Source organism: Crassostrea angulata, chromosome 3 (genome assembly GCF_025612915.1).
Source record: "Crassostrea angulata isolate pt1a10 chromosome 3, ASM2561291v2, whole genome shotgun sequence".
Taxonomy (NCBI): domain Eukaryota; kingdom Metazoa; phylum Mollusca; class Bivalvia; order Ostreida; family Ostreidae; genus Magallana; species Magallana angulata.
Window position 1 is genome coordinate 7,808,091 of NC_069113.1, and position 22,693 is coordinate 7,830,783.

General features: G+C 33.6%; 2 protein-coding genes across 3 annotated transcripts; one reads left to right on the forward strand and one right to left on the reverse strand.

Annotated features, from left to right (window-relative positions):
* The first annotated feature begins 9,298 nt into the window (after positions 1-9,298).
* Positions 9,299-11,911, forward strand: LOC128178852 (calmodulin-like). Its single transcript, XM_052846230.1, has 5 exons — positions 9,299-9,426; positions 9,511-9,541; positions 10,215-10,358; positions 10,473-10,715; positions 11,720-11,911. Exons 1-5 carry the CDS (start codon positions 9,409-9,411, stop codon positions 11,749-11,751), a joined length of 468 nt encoding a protein of 155 aa, XP_052702190.1. The 5' UTR covers positions 9,299-9,408; the 3' UTR covers positions 11,752-11,911.
* Positions 11,912-12,667: 756 nt separating this feature from the next.
* On the reverse strand, positions 12,668-21,833 carry LOC128178851 (purpurin-like). Of its 2 annotated transcripts, XM_052846227.1 has the most exons (7): positions 21,597-21,833; positions 18,987-19,073; positions 18,539-18,620; positions 18,269-18,399; positions 16,640-16,734; positions 14,050-14,271; positions 12,670-13,011 (listed from the first exon to the last, which is right to left on the reverse strand). In XM_052846227.1, the coding sequence occupies exons 2-7, from the start codon at positions 19,037-19,039 to the stop codon at positions 12,899-12,901; spliced, it is 696 nt and encodes a 231-aa protein (XP_052702187.1). In that variant the 5' UTR covers positions 19,040-19,073; positions 21,597-21,833; the 3' UTR covers positions 12,670-12,898. The 2 variants fall into 2 exon arrangements, with proteins under 2 accessions (XP_052702188.1, XP_052702187.1); XM_052846228.1 differs by lacking the exon at positions 21,597-21,833 and having other exon boundaries at positions 12,668-13,011; positions 18,539-18,613; positions 18,987-19,045.
* Positions 21,834-22,693: the final 860 nt, after the last annotated feature.

Genomic DNA, 22,693 nt, shown 5'->3' on the forward strand with positions numbered 1-22,693 from the left:
TACATACCACCTTTTACTATGATACTGTTATACGGCCTTTATTATAATACTGACAAAACCCAATGCTATGCTGAAATAATGCTAATATTTATGTAAAAGAAATTACAAGATTCATGGGGTTCTTAACTTGAATATAAGGAAGAAAATAATTTCAATACTTCGTTTGTTCGCTTTACAACTGTACTGTCACAATACATGATTGGTTTTGGCATCATTGAGAGAGAGAGAGAGAGAGAGAGAGCGCTTAAACGCTTGAAACCCATAATGGTAAGGGGGGGCAATGATTATTTTTTTCTCACGTATTCGATTTGTTCTGCAGTCCACATCTATTAAGTTAAAGCTGCTTGGTCCGATTTTTCTTATTATTACAATATCAATTTTTTTTTATACAAACCATTTATCTTAGAAAGTTATGGACTTTTTCCTATTTACACCAGCAAAATCAGTCTCCTTTCAAAGTTAGAAATATTCAAAGTAAATAAAAATAATTTCTGTTTGGGCAAACGAAAAAACAAACTAAAATGCATCACGGAAATGTTTAGAAAAGGAAACCGTATGGTTTCGTCCCCCGAATAATTGGGATTATTCAACCCGCATGCTATGTATCGATTGTAAAGAAAGCAAACATCAGAAATATTAGCAAACAAAACGTACACGTTTATTTGTAATTTGTCTGATCATTTCGACCTTTACTTAAAGCGGTGTCAAAATCGTAATACAACCATACCCGTCTCGTCGTCAGGGGTGAACTTTAACATAAGGCGAAATAACGCGGTACCCTTTTATGTCGTTTGTTTTGTTAGCAAATTTTGTACGTATTTTTCTTCATTGAAATTTGGATTAATTGACTAGGAAAACTACTGCAATGTCTATTATTATAGATATACTTAGCATAACCATCGTTTAAAAGCGTGCATAAAATTCGATATAAAATCGGACCAAGCAGCTTTAACAAAAGTATTTCATGTTTTAATCTTTTTTATTGTCATATAGATGGAGCAAACGCACATACATGTAACTCTGTTGCATTTTTGTTTCTATTGGACACATGTCGAATTATTCCATTCAAATATAACACACCAAATTGTGAATGAATAGATAAATTTGAAAGAATGAACACATGGAAAAACATGTGACAATACAAATACATGTTATATCTGGAGATATATGACCAAATGTTTATCTTAATTCAGAGTCCCGAATAATCTGTATATTAATCGTCACAATCTCTAAAAACTGAACAAGAAAACCACGAAAACTTAATGATATGTGCCTGAATGAAACATGTTGGTCAGTCGATCTAAACCAACTTTTGAAACCCTCGCAAAAAAAAAAAAAAAAAAAAAAAAAAAAAAAAAAAAAAAAAAAAAAAAAAAACTAAACCACCAACCACTATTGTTCACCCAGGTCCAAAGAGATTTAAGAGAGACTTTTCAGGATGAGACTATCCGCCTCCCCGACATATTAACTAGTTTGAAGGCAATTTTTTTTTTTGTTTTACGGAAAACGCGTCCATGAGTTAAATGTATATGCTAATGAAGTAAATATTTAATGACCAAATAAAAATAGAAGCATTGACGAAACCAAACTGTCATTGCTCCAGCTCTCCAATAAATCAACTAGACCACTGAAGTTTAATCATTACAAATTATGATCAGGTCACAAAGTAAGACAGCGGTGGGATTAATTAATATTTCCTCTGTTAAAAAAAATTAGACTATAATTTGTTTGCTACATTCAAAGCACATGTGAACCACACATACACAAAAAAACCCCCAAAAAACAAACAAACAAAAGAACCAAACCCCCCCCCCCCCAACCCCCCCCCCCAATAAAAAAACAATTTGTATGTAAAAAAAAATATAATTATGAGATAGTTACATGTATATGGATAAAATAGTCCAAAATTTAATATACAACCTGCCTCTTGTCATTCACAAGCACATGGAGTTATTTATTTTTCTCAAAATGATAAAAGAGTCCGGTAATTCCCTACCTAATGATAAATTAGTTATGGGGGTATTTTTGCATATTATGAAAAAAAAAACACATATAAAGTCAGCTGTCCTCGAAAAACTTGTTGTGCAAGGAATACATGGGTATGATAATTATACAAGTTGTACACTTTGTACTCATTTTATTCTGAAACTATTTCGAAAGATTCAGGAATTTTCATCAGGAATAAACTTCAGAATTATTAAATAACATATAGATAAACAATATAAACACATACTTATTTATATCAACATATACACATGTACGCTAGAAAAATTGAGAAAGAAAGAAATCCTATATCTTAAAATGTCTAGTTTAAAAACGGACGAATTGTATTTGATAAAATTAACACTTTCAGTTTATATTTGTATTTTCTCTATGAATCTCTCCTTAATTCGTCTGAAAACGAACAAAGCTACGTCAATTATTTGTTATTGTCGATCAGTTCGCTAGGGAACCAAAAGTGGAAGCGCCAACTCTTCCATAGATGGAAGTAACGAAATTGTGGAATTATTTAATTTCATAGGGGCCAATTTTCGTGGATTGTGGGTGTTTTGCTTATTCGTTGTGATGTAATTTCGTGGGTGCGCCGGTTTTCAATTTCAGAAGGAAGACTATATATCTTATAATTAGTTTTCGTCGAGGCTGTAAATTCGTGGTTAAGGGTACCCACGAATACCACGAAAATTGAGACTCAGCGAATTCTAATGATCCCAGAGTAATCTTTTGGAAGTCTTACTTCATCCTTGTACTCAGTGCCTTCAATGGATATAAAAGTTTCGACCGATCACGAAATAGTTAACACTTTGTCATTTTCAAAAGTATATATATATAAAACATAAGACACCATTTCACAATGTTACATGTATCACTACATGTATCAATAATAGGTACCTCAATAAATGTTATGACATATGATAATTAAATATTTGTTTTCGACATGAAAAATGAAGAAAAACAAATAAAACAGAATGGGTTGGGGGTACTCACTGGGTAAGAACATATGCTAAAAAATGTTTATTGGTTTTCTGAAGAAATAGACAAGAAAAATACTCAGTGGGGGTTATTTTTTCCTGCATTCATTTCTTGATTAGGATCAATTGGCCTTTACTGAACCAATAGGCTAGCACATAATTTTCATAAGGTAAAAACACACGTTCATTATAGCTGTGAACTTTAAGATCGTCCCTGGTCTTATGTGTTGTGATGTGAATATCGAGCATAAAAACAAGTTGAAATTAATGTCACATCATATAAAATTCTATTTTGTAACAAGTACACATACCTTCCCTCAAAGCCAACATTTGATATCGATACAAGACAAAGATTCCCCAAAATATATTTTCACAACCCCCCCCCCCCCCTTTTCACCGGAGAAATCGGCTTGAATGAAAGCAAATTTTTACGAGAATCTAAAATACATACAAAGGTATGTATGAATATCTAAACATTAAGCAAAAGATAGAACCGTTTTAACAAGAGCTTGGACTTTCTGTTGGATGTTACTATCTAGTTTGCTCATCAAAACAAGCTGTCAAATATTGACCCGCTTACCTCTAATTCGCTAAGTGAAGCTCATTTATATTCATAGACTGTCAAAATCGGAAAGTTGTTTGCTAAGATCTGCTCTGCTGTGTGAAATTGACGCTGTTTCAGCGAAATATACATCTCTGGGTGAAGTCGGGCGAGTGTCATTGCATTCAATATATTCATATCTATTAGCCAATGACTGGACAGTTAACCATGAGTAGTCCCCGCCTTCATCAAATCGGAGTTGTCATGTACTGCCCAAAGTCCACGCTCTTATTAAAACGGTTCTAATGGAGATAAGAACTGGGACAGCCTATGTAGTTACTCCCCATTCCACGCTGCTCACTGCATTAAACACTAGACTCGTCTGTTTTCAGACAAATTCATTATAATTCACAAATTAAAAAAACATTAGCCCCCTCCCATTTCTCCCAATTTTTACTTCCGGTTGGTCAGTGAATCTCTATTGCACGGAGTAACAGTTGTTGACCGACAATCGTACTTCCTTTCTTCAAATTAATCAAAATTTACATCAACGGAACATTTTCCTTTGCCTCTTACATATAAGAAATCCAATTGTGTTTATAAGTGAATCCAGATCTAACCAGTTTAAATCAATTTGTCAGCGATTGAATTAAAAAAGTCCACGAACTTAAAGTTTCTTTAAGTAGCGTTCAGTGTATATAGTGAAGTCGTTTATAATATCAATAAGTACTATATAGAATAGTGTCAAGCCTATTAGACGGTGTCTTGTTTAATTAATACTTAATACTCGTGATCAGTGGGAATTATTAGCTAAATTTAAAACTTTCACTGCGCCGACTTACGTTAGGTTTGATTTCCAAAATGTTACAAGTAATTTCCATCTATGGAATATTTGTCTCCCATCCCAAACATCGTACTCGACGCAATGACGCTATTACTTTCTTCGGCTCACATTATAATGTAGATCAATAACCTAGGATCGACTCAATGAAGGGCGCCTTTTTCTATTCTGTATTTACATTTATTTTCTATAACGTTCATTTCCTTAATTCCTGCGCGCAAACCACAATAAGGAGCATTGAATAATAAGATCTTACATAGAATATTAGCTGTAAAGCGATATACACACTGTATAGTATTAAATTGTTTTCAATTTGTTTTTTAAATTTTTTTTTTAAATTGAATTTTCAATAAATGGTGTTTATATATATATTTTTAACATACATTTTTAAACGAGACTTTGATGCTTTGAACCTAATGTTTAGTTCATATATTAATGGAGTGCGACAGAATACAGGTTCCGAGTTCGAATCCCGGCAGAGAATGTTTCATATCTTGTGGCAAAGGCCGAACTAAAGTACTGAGAAAACTGATATCTTGATATAATAATGCATAAAGCAGCCTAGATACTAACAGTAAATAAGGCGAACGTTCAACGAACAACTGTCCGCATCCATTAACAATTAAGTGTGAGTCCCTCGAGTTGGAGTCCCTCTGAATATCAATCTTTCTGACCGATTCTTATTGTGTCAACTTCCGGTTGTATCCTTGTCCGTTTGGTACTGGTTGCTCCTGCATTCAATTAAAAAAGGTTTTTTTTTTTTTTAACCCAGCAGATTTTTCATAAACAAAGCTTTTCATTAGTCCAACGTTATCATTTTTCCATACCATCATTTGTAGATTAAAAAAAATGATCAATTCTTACGTACTCACTGTAATAGCAGTACTAATGATTTACATTTTTTTAACGTTATTAAAATCTTGTGATTACAAATGTTGATAATGCCGAACGTCATTGAGGGTCCTTCCCAGAGAATAATAATTATCGTCTGCGTTGCTGGACCGATGCTGCTATTATTTACGAGACTTCTCGGCTTTCTTATAAGGAAGGGGGTGACAATGGGATGAATTGGCTGCTGCGTTAGAAACTTGAAAAATAAACAATTTTTATTTCCATTTTCTGTTTTTGAAAACGAGAATGTTATTATTGATGATAATAAATAATGTTGATAAACAACTGATTTGCGGATATTTGTGTCAATATATATCATTGGTAAGCATAATAATTTTTTTCAAAGTTTGTATTATAAATACGTTGTATACTGTAAAACTGTCCCGATATACCTTAATATGGTGCAGTGGTTAATCGGCGTGTCGCGAGTTCAAATTTCACTGCGACTCTTGGTCTATATTAGAGAAAATTTCGACAAGGTTAGCTTACCAAAGGTTTTGAAAATCAAACAATGAACAACATTTCTTCTGCTCACAAGCTAGGAACTGAATAATATCTCAGTATTAGAGAGATTTTAAAGTGGTCGCAAATGAAAGTGATGAAAAGAAAAAATTAATAGGATATAAATTTAAATTGCTCTAAAATATTGACAGATTCCACACACAAATACTAGTTCGTGTACAGGTATAATTGACACAAGTCTGCGCGCTGTTGACATCAATAAGCACCAGGTGCTTCCGTGTGTATTCACAAAGCTCTAATCTACATCCTAGTCCCTGTAGTCGGGGCGGAATAACCCGAAACTGTTTTTATTTCCTCCTCTTGTTGAAGCGTTTCGTGATAAGAGTGTTGGTGCCATAAATGGTACATCCTGATACAAACCTGATACAGAATGACAACTCTCTCTCTCTCTCTCTCTCTCTCTCTCTCTCTCTCTCTCTCTCTCTTCTCTCTCTCTCTTCTCATAGCTAATCTAAGAACACTAGCGTCAGAAAATATGCTTCATGTCAATTCTAATTCTTTTTTTACCAATATTATAGTTTGCCTTGCAGAAAGAGCTCGGATTTCGGCGTCTGCTACAGAGTGATGCGCATTTCCACCTGTCGCGGCGAGAGCGCGCGGATTCCTGTCTACCTTGTAATAGCCAGAAGAGCATGCAGGTGTCAAAACGTTAGTGTGTGTACTTAAATCAACTGACATCAATATTCTAAGCGCGCACGACAAATGATCGATGACAAAAGATGTTTATCACACATCAACTTAAAAACAATACCCACTGGATTTTTAAACCAAAGAATTACATGGGCCTGAAGGCTTGTGTACTTGCCACCCGGATGCATTGCTTTCGCTTATTGCTAAATTGGGTGTCAGAATGGGTATTTTTTGCAGCGAAAAAACTTTATTGTACTTCCGATTTCATATTTTCCTTATCACGGGACCTACTGTGTAAGAATTTTTTTTCAGAAATCGAAGGACCTTTGAAAACTGATCAAATAAACGCAAGGTCGTTGCGCAACGTTTCCCCCGCATTTGTTTTTGTTTTAATTGAGTACACATTTCAAGTTTTTCTGCACTGATCTTCTCTGAAACGTTCGGATTGACGTACTGAAATGTCACAGGGTCGCCACGATAAGCCTTGCTACTGCGCTCAATGGTGCCTTATCAAATCATGAAATCTTGTGCAACATAATTAATAAAAGGAAGCGACACAAACTACTCTGCAGCGCGAATTTATGTACAAGAGCTCCGTCTTCATTGGGCAAAAAGCAACAGACATTCCGGGTTTTTAAGGAAGCCACTGGGACGCCCCCTTCTGCGATTATTCAAATTTTCACCAATTAAAATCATACCTTTGTCTTAACCATGAAGCATGTTTTGTGTCTATCTTAATTGCAAAAAAATTATGTTAAATCTTGTTAAAAGAAGTTACCGAGTACTTAAAAATGAAAAAAAAAAAACTAGTACTGATCAATGTAAAAAGGCATATCAGGGAGAATGGAGAGTTAATTGTTTCAAGGAAATTACCCTATACCGATATTTAACGTATCAACGTTGTACTCTATATGATGGGTTTCCTGATCATAATCAAGGCGCCAGGAGTTGTCTTCCATGAATCTTAGAGAATATACATGAATGTGCGCGATCACTGCGACTGCGATGTGCGAATATAACGAATTCTCGTATTTAATGAAATTAATTTCATGTGTGCGAAAGTACAAATTTACGTCTGTAGGTGACAGAAAAACGATTTCATTTCGTGATTATATAATACATCGGCTCCAAATTCGTACTTAGATTTTCTATATTTAGAGGGCAGGCACGAATCTTTATCAAAACGATCATCGGTTGGTGATTTAAAAGAGGTATAGCGATTTGGCCTCAAATATAGCACTTTTGCAAACATCAGACATTTTCAATATTATACAATATTTAGTTCAAATATATTCAAAGGAAGGCAAATTACACAATTACCATGCTCTAAGAGTCCCAATTATCTTACATGACATCATTAAAATATTCAGGTTTTGGCAGGGATATATAGGAAAATAGTTAGTATACGATAAAAAAAATGAAATGTATCTATTTAAACCACCTTAAACCAAAGAAATCCTATAAAATTTATGTCCTACAGGTATTGTAGTACACGTATAAATTGAATTAGTTTTGGTTTAACGTGCATGGTCTTTATTTGCACTGAAAACTAGACACATATTTCAATTAGTGCCTTTTCTAATACAATCATGTTTATAGCCATATATATACATTATATTGAAAATGCATCTGTTGAAAATGTTAGATGCGTGGCCTAGTGGTAACGCGTAGGTCTCTTTGATTTTGTGGTTGCTGGATCGAATCCACGAAGTACGAAATATTTTTCACTTAAATTGAAACATGAAAAGAATTGAGAGATTAAGTTCCATGTATCTAATCTTTTTTTTTTGTAAATTATCTTATTTAATTCAGTTTGGGTATGAGCACACCCAATGTAAACAGTTATCTTCATTAACACTTTACATGTACTCCATTTACACTTAGATCCAAATAAAAGCATTTTGCTTGAATTTATCACGATTCAGAATATCAACTAATATTATACACAGCCTTCCCCGAATTTATGACAAATCAGTTGTTACTGACACCATTATAAAATCAAGAACATTGTATATATAGTTTTCGAAAATCATATTGCGACAACAAGGTACATGTACCAGATGCTATTTTTAGTAACAGGTTTTTTCCGTCCAAAAACAGATGTATGCGAAATAATGGGAAAAGGCGCTATACCTCTTTAAACTTTTTCTGAGAGTTACGGAATTTGAGAACGTTGATCGAATAAAAGTAAGGTTAGTTAATGACTTAGACCCTTCGCTTCATCAAAACAAGACAGAGTAAAATAAGAATTTTAGAAATGTCACAGAGAAGATTGATATTTTTTTCCCGATCTCTATTGTATGAGCAGAGGGAAGTTTTTGATACGCATGTGGCGGTTTATTTCAATGAAGTGAAAGCACTAATGATTGTGTGTTTTATGAATGAAATACCTTCCTTTGCTTATAATATAGATAAAGACATATCCATGTATAAATGACTATGTAAGTGGAGGAACGGAAATTGCGACTGCCTGAACAATTTTACAGTTTGCTGATTCGCTTTTGCATCTGACATCATGAGCGGAGAAGAGAATTACCACCAAAATACCTTTTAGAGGTAAGACATCGCGCACGGTGTTGATGTTAAAATGTCCTTACCATTTTTTAAAAACAAGAAATTAGGACATATGTTATTTTAAAAAGCATTTTGAAACTGCCATAGATAAATGAACAAAGCACAAAACAAGCACATTCCTTCGGAAGGTGGAGGGGGGTGGTGTCAGTTTTCAAAATAACCCTGTTACCCCTTCTTAGTAAATTTAACAACATTTTTTACAAACATATATACATGAACCACACAACCATGGAGGGATTAGTTACCAATAAAATCCGTGTAAACGATCACACAAACACAAGAATTATGCCCTATCTTTGGGGATAAACTCCCGGAGGCTTTGTCCTGTGCCGTTTTAAGGGTCTTTCCTGGTATCGCAGGCCCCAGGAATGCGAGGCCGTGTCCCCCCCGAGTTCTCAGAGCGGTCCGGGTGAAGCATCAGGAATCAATGGGCTGTAAGGATGGAGAAATTATCCAAGGTAAAACCACGAAAATACAATAGAATGGCATGTATGTAACATGTTTATTTTCATATAATTAATAACTGCATTTTATTTTTTAAGATAGAAAACTTAACAGAGGATAAAATTGAAGGTAAGTATCTCGTACTTACTTTGTACCTAATGGAGAAGACTTATAATATAGCAATGATTGTTGCCTTATTCAAAAATATTTAAAGTGTGCACAATGAAATATGTTTAATCAGGACAGAAAACTCCATTTGTTGGCTCATGGTTGTTTCTCGGTCTCACTGAGTTCTATTTCAAAATATCCTAATTGTTTCTCGGTTTCATTGAGTTCTATTTCAAAATTCCTAATTGTTTCTCAGATTTCTATTTCAAATTTTCCAAAGTTGTTGTTTTTCGATTTCATTGAGTTCTACGGTAGTACCATTCTTGTTCTTTGGGGGGAAATGTTCGTGGCTTTCATGGGCTTGCACACGAATTCACATCCCCATGAACCTATACACACTCATTTGTTTAATATTTATCAAAATTATCTTGATTACACTACCAACGAAATAACGTCCCCACGAACCTGAAAAAAATTGGCTACCCACGAACATTGACCCCCACGAGTAAAATGATTCCGCAGTATTTCAAATTTTCCAAAGCTGTTTCTCGATCTCATTGAGTTCTATTCCATTTTTTCTCTAAATTTGTTTTTCGATCTCATTGAGTTCTATTTCAAAATATCTTTATTTGTTCTTCGATCTCATTGAGTTGTTTTTCTATCTCATCGAGTTGTTTTTCAATCTCATAATCAGAGTACCGAGAAGCCTTCCGACTGTTTGACAAGGACGGGAATGGTTCCATCACAACAGACGAGTTGATCACCATACTGAAGAACCTGGGCCAGAATCCGACGGATGCCGAGATCAGCGAGATAGTCGGCGAGGTGGACGCCGATGGTAGGCCACAGTGTATTACTGATATCGATACATCGATTGTACGATGGGCGATATTTTAGCCGTTGGTTACACATTCAACATGTTCAAACATCAGATCATGATTAACTGTTGCAGGTAACGGAAACATCGACTTTCCAGAATTCTTACTTCTGATGTCCAAGAGAGAAAAGGACGAGGAAACGGACGATGATTTATTAGAGGCCTTCCGAGTGTTTGATCGGGACGGGGATGGACATATAAGCACAACAGAGCTCCGAATGGTCATGCTGAATCTAGGGGAGAAGATGAGTGAGGAGGAGGTGGAACACATGATAGAGGAGGCGGATGAAGATGGTGATGGTCAGGTCAACTATGAAGGTATATTTGTTGATTTGATTCGAACATATTCAATTTTCAATGGTTTATTGACATCACTATGTTGGCATTCAGTCAAAATGAAATCAAATGACAGATAAAAGAAAATTATAACATAAAGGCTACAGCATGCAAATCAGTTTTATACAATACTTTATAGTCCCTGGAACTGTTTTCTCTGCATAAAACATTTATCCAAGTAGATACATAGACGTTTTGTAGTATTATAATCACATGGATTAACAATTTCTTTAATGGGATCAATACCACAGATCAATTTATCATTGAAAATATCACAATAATGAAATCGAAGTTTGTCATACACAAGACAGTAAAGTACAAAATGTTTTTCATTTTATTGTCTAAATTACTAATTCTCACAACTTACATGTTCCTCTCCTAATGATAATACATACAATATATACAATTGTCATAGTGATATTACATGATACTTAATTATTGACTTTATAATAGTAATATTCATAATTATGCTTTTACGAAGTATTTGCGAATACATGTATATAGTAAATAGCAAAAAAAAAATAAAAAAAAAAATAGTCATTTTTCAATCTTCCAGACTCTTTAATAAAGTTTTGAACTGCTGCAAAAATAAAGCAGTTTGTATTGTAAGACAAATTGTCACTACCCCAAAGAAGCAAATGTGCATTTACATAATTCTTGCTTACAAAGGAAAAGTGATAAACTAAAGTATGTTTGTTAAATGGACCAGGCGCAGATCCAGCTATTTTCTCAAGGGAAATGGGGTGTATACCTTAAACTCCTATCCACCAACCCGAACAGTTTTTGACAAGTAAAAAGAAATTAAAAAGGGAGTAAAAAGATAACTTATTTTTTAAAACGTATATCTGATACCTCGTGGGGGAGGGTGCGGTGTTTTGCATTACGTACACACGTATATGTAGTACAGCTAGTGCGATTAAATATCATATACACGTGTGTATATTTATGCCAATCATTATAAACAAATTGTTTTATGTTTATTTCAGAATTCGTCAAGATGATGACAAACAGACAATAAAAATGACGTCATTCAAATTTAAATATAAAAATCTGAATGTATTCTTCAACGAAATAAACCGAACTTAAGCTCTAAAACCTGTTCACTTCTTTCTTCACACTGCCCAAATATTTTATTATGTGTCGATATTTTGCGATTTTAAAAATTAGACATAGCTTTGCGATTGAAGAAATTACACAAACTAACTACTAGAGAACAAGGATGCAACGTTCGCGAAATGTCAGTTTATTTGTACAGTTATTCTAGTGAATAGCTACATTTAGTTATAACACAAAGAAAGTACAGTGTACGTGTATTTTTAAAAGTGTTACTGTTTGATGCTGTTTTTACTGAGAAAACCACCCCCTGAAAACTTACATGGAAAAACTGTACGTTTTGTATTTATTCTTATGTATGACTTCAATATGATAAACAAATGTATAAATTTAGTTGAATTTCACCCAAACATATAGAATACGTACCCAAAAGAAGATGAACAAACAGGAAATCATAAAAAAGACCTATTACCAGTTTGCTCCAATATCAAATCCACTGATTGTAATCTCCATATTGCATCAAAGAATTTTCTTCTTACGATACATAAGGCTCAAGTCATATTTGCTGCTTTTTTTCCATACCCATCGACATCATAAAAAATGCCGTTACAATCTTTTAGAATTTTAAATCGTTCATATTGCTTGTTTCCTTAAAATTCAACGTTTTTTGCATAAAGTTCTTCTGAATGTTCTATGTATAAATGTGGGTCTTTCCTATAGCGTTTCTTTCTGAGTTCTTGCATTGTGCAAATTTGCCCATTCATCACCATCTACATAATATTAATTTATCAATAACTGAGGAGGCGACAACCACTAATTATCCAATACCAAAACTTCATTACATCATTTCATTATGAGGATACATGTATATAAGTGAAATGGATAGCATTGTTTTTTTTTAATACTTGTTCATGTATAAACCAAATTACATGCTGGACGAAGTCTTTACTATTATCAAACGGAGGAATTTTCCTCTCTGTTTATTATTTAATTAAAACATAATTTATTGAGAAACAAAATAAATTGGGTAACAGGCAAAGCCTATGTGAACCCTCTCCAATTAATTTCTGGGTTTTTATTTTTATTATCCATTGTTGTACTCTTGTATTCATCTATGGTAACAAAAGGGTTAACTGAAGTAAAAAAACGAGTATGGTAAAACACATGATATAAATGGTCAGATGAGTTCTCTCTGCCATAGATCTTTTGATGTCGTCGGTACAATCTGAAATAAAATACAGATTGCATCATTTTCTCTTAATATTTTAAATTAGGCCTATACTCTGTCCCGAGTTTTTGCTTCCACCACTTTTTGCATGATATTTCAATAATAGTAAATACCTTTGTGCTCAAACTACGTTCATCCACTAATATAAAAAATGTCCAGATTATCTGTTTTGAAACGCCCCCTCTACCGCTTCAGGTTTCAATACACATCCCGAAATTGAAAGTCTACGGAGATTTTGCATTGGAACAGCCATTAATAAGCCCGGATGGTAACGTTAAAAAATTGCGCGATGTATTCCGAGTGTATTCCGAATGGAGAAAAAATGTAAACATTCCCCATTATAAATCTCCGTAAGGAATCTGTTTTCGTTCCTGTGAATTTTTCTGAGTGGAAAGGGATAATTGTTCAGTGAAGATATCTTGGATAAATTCCCTTTTAACGATTTCAACTGTATTTCTTTCACAGGTATGTGTAATTTTATTAAAAATCATCAAAAAGCGATGGAAGCAATAACTTGGGACAGACTATAGTTCGTAAATTTTCTTTGTAACCTCTGGTATGCAAGTGCAAGTTATGGCATCATGAAAGTTCGACAGCGTTAGTACTTAATACTGTTTTAAATTTATCACTTTTTATTACAGACTTCTCTCTGAAACACATTTAGCTCACGAACTACTATCGATAAAATTAAGCTATATCGAGTGTATTCGATTACTTTTCTGTATTTATGTATCTTCTTAATATTTACTTCTATTATACATAGAATCATTTTAACAAGACATTGGACTTTCAGTTTAGGACGTAACTATTTCTTGTATCAAAACAAGTTAAAAATGACGCTGGTGTCGAGTGAAATATGCATAGACTGCGTATGATCTTAGCTTAATTAAAAGACAGACAAATCTTGTTGTTTTCACAGAGCCATAGCTGAGTGGCCAGCAATGAAATAGACAGGCCTACGCCACATTGCTGTCTGACACAACTACCCAAAGTCAAAGCTCTTGTAAAAATGGTTCTATTCTAAGCAAGTGTTACCATTTGTTTGTCTGGTGACGAGAAATGACGTCAGATTTAAGCACAGTTTCTCCAGCTGGTCGTCTGCTTCTTGTAACAAGTCGTCTGCTAAGGTTGGCTTCCGACTGAACACCCAAGCTCTGGCTTTGAGGCACGTACCATCCTGTTGTTGAGTCGTGCAGCCGTAAGCTACTGAATAGTTGCTATAATCTGTCCTTATCACCCAGATGTCCGATAGATTCCCTACAAAATGAAATTTGTTCTTGTTGTTTTTACTTCTAGAACTACAACAATGATTTTACTAAGTTATGCTGTATATGATTTACCGGTATTGTGGTTTCATTAATGTTTGTGGACATCGATTTTAGTGGAATAAGTAAAATCTGTAATGTTTAAGATCATTTAATTCGTCTTGCCAATAAGATTGCTTGTAGCATATATTTTCCCCCATGAACATTTGATTTTGTTGACAAGACTAATAGCAAATTCCACGAAATTGGATGTGTAACAGATAGCAGTGAAACCACGGCTCTATCAAATGTGTTGACACAATAAATCTTAAACATTGTAACAAAATTCAACCAATGTTCAGGTATAGGTGGTATCACAATTAAATGTATTTGTAAATATACAAAAAATCAAATGTATACAGTTTTTAACTTAAAACCGATACTTATAGAGAAGGCATTTGTTATCAGTCCAGAAGGTTTGAAACTCTTTCTTTCACTGACTGATTGGTATAAGTAGGTTTTTTTTTTTTTTTTACATTTACACTGTTTTTTCTGGTTATTTACGCCCGAAAATCTCATTATAACGACTTTTATTCCCAATTGCTCATACAAGGGTTGATCCAAAAGTAATGTCACACTTATCACCGCGCTTCTCAATGACGTGCTATTGTATTGAATGATGCATCAAAATTTTCCTTATCAAAAATGTAATTCAAATTAAAATTTCTGAGATAAATTTTGTTGAACACTTAACAAGGTATTGATGTTTATAGCATGATATATACGTGACATCGCAGCGTCATGAATTTACATCTTTTTAAAGATTTGTATATAAGGAATAAGGAATCATTCTTTGAGTATTATGAGGTGATAATTTTGGTCTGGGCGTGATCAAATCCAATAAAGCCCGAAGAGCTTTATGATAGATTTGATCACACCTTGACCGAAATTATCACCTCATAATATTCAAAGAATGATTCCTTATTACTTATATTTATATAATTTTAAGCCATCGTACGATTAAATATTTAAATATAGATAAGCAAGCCCCGTTGGCGCCTCAGTTTGGCGTCATTTGTATTATGGGTTATATTGTACAAAATCGATACGTAGTGTTATCACAGGCAAAGACACTGGAAAATGTAAATATATATGAATAAATTACATGCTTCAAAATTTGAAAATGCCCCAAACAACACAATATTTTAAAACAGATATATTATTAACTTTTTCTAACCGTTTTGAAAAATTGTCCATTTCGGATATACTGTCCATTTCGGATATCCACCCAATGCCTTTTGTCTCTTGATCAAAATATAAAACGGCTGGACATGCGAATAGTGATACGATGCATATTTTGCTTAGGATATTTCAACCTAAAATTGAGAGTGAGTAAACTGGATACCTTAAACGTGGTTCCATACCTAATAAAAGCATGTGTCATGTAAAATAAATAAATGACATAGATAGAAGACATACGCTCTGAAGGAAAATTAAAGCTGGGTTCTTACGTCAATGGCTGTATCATAAAGCTACGTTCATGACTTCTTGAAGAGACCCTGACAAACTGATCGCACATTAAATAATCCAATATACTACTTCATTGATTATAAAAAGATTAGTTAGTTACTTTATTAAAAAAAAAATGAAAAAAAAATGTAAAACGAACATCGTGGCGAATTTATTTAGAGTACTAAATTTCGAAATTCGACCAGAACGCCAAAGATCCAGAAATGACGTCGCTAGCGTGCGGCGACTATCGTTACCTCTTGCTCTACAAAATATATTATCTTTCGAAATAATTATCACAATGCAATAAAGTTTTCAGGTCTGATTTGAATTTGGTAGATATCATACAGCACGAATTTTTGTCACTTTACGCGGATTTTTCACGATTTGATCGCATCTGTGACATTACGTTTGGATCAACCCTCATATATTGAGGTGTGTCTTACTTATTCGGTTGCACCTGATTCAAGTTAGTGCATCAATCAAAGATAAAACTTTGTACGTTTTTCCATATACGTGACATACTGATCAATTTTAATTACGATATTTTAAACACCCATTTCACATAAGAAGTTTTAACACATACTTTAGTTAAACGATTTATTTATAAAGTTTTCGGTTATAGAAAAAAATATTTAACTTTTTGACACAGGTTATATAAATTTCTGAGCGATGACGCGACTGTTATTCTCATATCAATCATAACCCCCCCCCCCCCCTACCCATTTTGTTATTTACATGTAGACATTCGCCCGATTTCTATCAAGCTAATGAAAAAATTGTGATACTAAAGCTACTAACATGACAAAGTCATGCAAAAAAGTTCGTTGAAAAAGGTTAACGCTTGATATCTAGAAAGTAATGGCACCTACCTTGGTTTTTCTCGTCTATCATGAATTTTCCAGGTGTTTCTGTTAAGTACAGAGTGGATTGGCGCTGGAAGCATTCCACCAGAGAAATAGGATCTCTGGAATAGAAAAAAATCAGTACTATTATGATAATGTTGAATTCATTTAATTTGATAGATGGCACAAATAGTACGTACAAAATTACTTATTAGAAATTGTTTAATATATTTTAAATTTCAAAACATTATATACATGACAAGAAAGAGATTTACATAATATAACAGAGTCGGACATCTTGTTCCTTGAACTTTCTGCTGATACTTTAAAGGGTCGGTTATAGGATTCAGTTTGGGATTTTTGAACGTGTAAAACAATCTTACGTTACTTCTTGTCATGAGCTGATGTCGGTAACTATGAACACTTTGGATGGATAACTATTCGTGGAATTTCAATTTTCGTGAACTAAGTTCACATCAAAGTTCCAAGGATACGTAAATTCGTGACCGATGATCTTATCAATAGTGTATTGATATTGCACTGTCGTGGATCAAATTCAAAATGTAATCCACGAAAATGTGTATCATTGATGAAAACACAGTATACCAAAGATGGCATTTCTTTACAACATGATATGGGAATAGTCGTTCTCAAGCCAAGCAAACTTGTACGAGTGACACTGTGTTGTTCATTCCTCAAGTGATACTTTTTTTTGCTTAATCAGAAATGTCAAACCTTTTAATTATTGTTTGACCTCAGGAGATTTTACTCATACCTAAAGAAAATTCATCCATTTTTTGACAATTAAATGACACGAGTTGTTTTAAAAACTCTACTTTGCAATGGAAATGAAACTTAAAAAGGCGAATGTAGGGAATAAATAACTTGAAAGCAATAAAAAATTACTACTCATAAAAAAAGGAAAATGGTCAATGCTAAAATATTCATGCCCGAATGACAAAGGTGACTTAATAAGAGGTTAGCTTTGCTTAACAGAAACTGTCTTGATCTTTTATGAGATTGTTCTGACGAAAACAATTTTAAAGTTAAAATTCTCCCCATGTTGGCGATGATAATTTGCAAATATTTCAATACAGTTTTGTTAATTGTTTCTAGCAGGAACAGGTAAAAGTCATTACACATTGAAAAATTGATAAAAATTCAGTGTTCCATGATCATTGTGTTGTCATTCAGAACCTTTTAACAATAGGTAACCCAGAACCTCTAATCAAGGAGGCTCCATAGTTAACAAATTACCTATCAAATATGCCTTCAAATTTCGATCTGATAAATTTGGTCATGAACAATTTTTAAATGAAAATTTGAATGTTTCCCTATTTCTCTCTATATATAGCTCTCCGTCTAAAAGAGATTCAAATTGTCTAAAAATGACCACCCAGCACTCTTAACCACACCCATTCTAAATATTGAGGTGTGTCTTACTTATTCGGTTGCACCTGATTCAAGTAAGTGCATCAATCAAAGATAAAACTTTGTACGTTAATCCATATACGTGACATACTGATCAATAAATAAATTGTTTGATATAGTATGAGTAGCTGATTAGCCATTTGTAAATATAAATTATGATATAAATTGCTTTCTTTTTTTCCCAACGTCTCTTTACATCTAAATTGATGTTGAGCATAAACTGACCTCCCAGTGTGTAGAACTGTTAAATTCCCACCTTTCTTTCTGATATACTCATGAGTGTAATCCTGGAATAGCTCAGACTCATCAAAATACACCTCCGAATACCATTTCATCTCATACCATTTGCCTAGATACTAGAAATGAAAAAAAATAAAATAAAAACCATAACTGAAAAGTAAAAAACTCCAATCAATTGATACCATCCATTCTTAAGTACCCTTTTTGTTATAATATTATAGTATAAATATTGTAATACTTTTCTCATACGATTACCTTATCAGTGTCAAAATGACCCTGCACTGGAAACGAATCCACCCTACACCCTTGAGATCCGACTCCCGAGAAAACCTGAAAGCTGTAATGAGCTTAGAGAACGATACTCATTGCTAAATGCTTAGTTAAATTAATTTGTTTTAATGGGCATACACAATACTTTATCAACCGATACTTCACTATACACCACACTTTATATGTATATACTAGTGTATACAAAAGAAGAGTGTATAATAAAATCAGCTAATACAGATTTTCAGTTTTTGTTGTCTGGTTACTTTCAGCGAACTTTTTGAGATTTTAGAAAAAACAACATTCTGTCAACGAAATAAAACAATGAAAAAGCTGTCAAAGTCCCTTTTTAAAGTATCAGTCCATAAATTAAACGTTTTCATACCACCTTCACATTCTTGTATTACTTTGCTTTAACACAAGGTGCGTGTCTTACCTGATAGCAAGGACAGTCAAACATTCAGCGTGTCTTCTGCTCGGTGTCGACATCCTTAATGGTTATTAACAGGCTGGTACAAGAAAGCTTATATTGACGCAAGCGTCAAATGGGCCGCAAAAAAATATAATTGTTTTATGAATCACCATTGATTGTTTACATAAAAACACACCAAAGAGAAGAATATAACGAGTTGGTTTACTAATTGTTATGGTAAATTTTTATATATTTTCAGCAACACGTTTTGAAGTTTAACATTTTGCTATTATTATAAAGAATCGAGTTTGTTAGCATTTCTAACGGTGATTGTATGACCACTGCCATAGTATGAAGTATAGGAAAACACATTGATTTGTATGTATTCTAATACAAAGTTCAACTCATCATGAAAAATGATTTTTCTCTTGGAGATTATAAATGTCTTTCAAATCATTTCTGTTTTTTTGTTACATTGTATTGAATTAAAACTAAATGCATTAGTTTATATGATTTCATAATAAAATAGAAATAGATTATTTTTAAGGTACGTGTAAGATCATATGCTCCTCCGGTAGAAACTGCACAATTTTAAGGGTAAAAATTAAGCCGGTTGATTTTTTTTCTAAAAGGAATTATAAATCTTATCTACACTTCAGTAATCGTGCTTATTTAATTGGATGAAATTCTCAAAAGTATTTTACAAAATAAGGTTAGCTCAATTTTTCAAATCTTTCATATTTTTGCGTAGATAATTTATATTTCATGAATCAAATATATCATTTATATAAGATTTCATGTTATTCAGGTCTTTAGTATTTCAGGTCTTAGGTATGTCACGTATACCGACCCCGATACATTATTTTGAAAATAGAGAAAAAATCCGAAAATTTTCCGAATAGATTATAGTCTCGATAAAAACGGGCCTAACACGACAGTCTCAATCGCAACTTCTCGGGCCTTTCCGGCAGGCTCGGAAAAACACCTCGAAAGTATTACCTAGGCGTCCATGACAACCCCCCTTTTTATAGTATACAATTATTTAATGCTTGAGCAGTCAATAGACCAGATCATACTGAGCTGTTCCCTGCACCAAGGGAAAAAATTCTGGTCTATTGACTGTTCAAGCATTAAATAATTGTTTTATTACCTAATTCCTTTTTTAGTTTTCGGGGTTTACAATTTGCATATTGCAGATGGTTTTCGTGCCATTTTGCAATATACTCAGATTTTTTTTTCATCTTTTACATGCACAAAACCTGTTGCATGCATTACAACATCTCAATTTAATATTAGTTTACACAAAGAAGGGAGAGTCTTCAACCCATTAGATTTTAAATAGTCTTTTACTTTATATAAAGCTTTAGATTATATGATACTCCATTTTTTGATAACATTGAATTTGGTTTCTTTAAGTATTAAAACAGCGTATATGTAAAGGAATATTCCCTGAGAACTATCGAAAGGATGTAACATTAACATACCCGCGTTCTGAAATACGTTGCCGGTCCAATAGATCGCAGTCTGACCGGCGGTCCAATAGATCGAAGTCTATTGACCGGCGGTCTAATAGATCGGAGTCTATTGACCGGCGGTCTAATAGATCGCAGTCTATTGACCGGCAGTTCAAAATAGACGCAAATATTTAATTTGTAATAAAACAACAAAATCCCTTTGATTAGGTAATAATATACAATTATTTAATGCTTTAGCAGTCAATAGACCAGAATATTTTTCCCTTGGTGCAGGGAACAGCTCAGTATGATCTATTGCCCTCGGCCGTTGGCCTCGGGCAATAGAATCATACTGAGCTGTTCCCTGAACCTCGGGAAAAATATTCTGGTCTATTGACTGCTCAAGCATTAAATAATTGTATAATATTTCTATTTACGGAAACTTATAGTTTATTCATAGCTCTATAGAAACAGCCAGACCGAAATCTACACGCCTCATTTATCGATTGGTCGAAATCTACAGCGGCTGAAACTGACAAGAAAATGACAGGGCAGATATTGACACGCCCTGTTTATCGATTGGTCCAAACCTATAGCGACCAAGGAAATATCACGGACTGCACGAAATAATCATTACGATGTCAGACTCAAAGTCTCACTGGAGACGATTTGGCTGTTTCTTTTAGCTAACTTACTTACGGTCATCAACAGTAATTTTGTGAATTTTACTTACTTTTCCTAATCAATTTATCGATTAGCTTGAAGAAAGATGTTAATATAAACAATAAAATGCTTTCTTTGATGATTCATTCGGGTTAAGAAGGTAGTGATCATTGCAGAAAAAATCAACATAACCCGCTAACGCGGGTTACGTATTTTTTCTACAATGTCACTACCTTCATATCCCGAATGAATCACCAAAGAAAGCATTTTATTGTTTAAATAATACACCAGTACATAAATCTATATTTAGCATATTTATTGAAGCGAAATAAGCTCAGAATATCCAAACAAACAGGAGTCTTGATAAAGTTACATGTATACACATTGCAATATTAAGTATAATTTGGCCATATCCAGATTTAAATTGGTCTTTTGTACTATGGTTTTCTATAAATGTACTATAAAAGACATTATGCGAAACAAGATTAAAATTCGATTAAAATACGTTAACTCTAACCTTGTCCACAATTTATCGTCCTTCGGCTAAAACACTGCTTTCTTGATATACATTCCAAGTTATCATGGAATCCAGCGTCCAACAGTGTCTGATGTTTGGCTTTAATCAAGCTTATCTGGAGAAATATCAGGTTCACTGTCTTCTCTCTATCTTCGTCTCTTGGTTAATTAGTAGTTTCCCCAGCGACTGTTTACATTATAACGTACCATTCTTAAGTAAGGGCTCCAAGGTACTGTATGAGTTTCAGACATTGAGGAATGTTATATAGATCATATCGTTATGATTATATATGTCACCCCTTCTCTAGTCCACCATTGGCTAAAACGGTCCAGCTTAACTTGAAACAACATAGCTAATTCGTTGTTGAGTTTTTATTTAATTTTCCTTTGGTTGATAGAGTATGTTTCCCCTAAAGTGCATCATAGTATCGCCATTGTTTCTTTTTTGTTCTTGATTATTTAATGATATTTTGAAATGTTGTTGTTTTATGAATATATTTTGCGAAGAGTTATTTTAAAAGGTTTGCAAGGCGCTCCTTAAACAATAACGAATCGATGCTATACGGATCGATAACGACTTCAAAGATATATAATCTAAGGTATGTGTATATACTTTTCGAAAGTGTACTGTTAAATGTTTGACATCGTAGGGAAACTAATACTAATTTCATGTTTATAAAACAAATGGAGAAAATACTACAAACATTTAGACCTACACAGTTGTGGGTTCCATATGCATTATTAAAAATGTTGATTTTTGACGTTTATACCATGTTGCACTTTAACATGTACGCATATTGCAGTGTGGGTAACCTAAGTACTTTGAAAAAATACGCACTCTGAAATTTCTTTTTCCAAAGAGTGTTAAATCAAGGACCAAATCAACCCACTTTGGAAAGAAACTAAAAGTGCGTTATGAAGATAGATCAACATGTTTTGTTATCGAGACATTTAACGCACTTTTAAAAAAAGTATGCATAAATCACAAATTCTATGATTTGATTTTTGATAAATCGGTAGTAAATTAATTTGTAAATACAAATGAATATGATTTATTAATATTGAGAACGTGGAAGGGACAACCAAGGGTACAGTTCA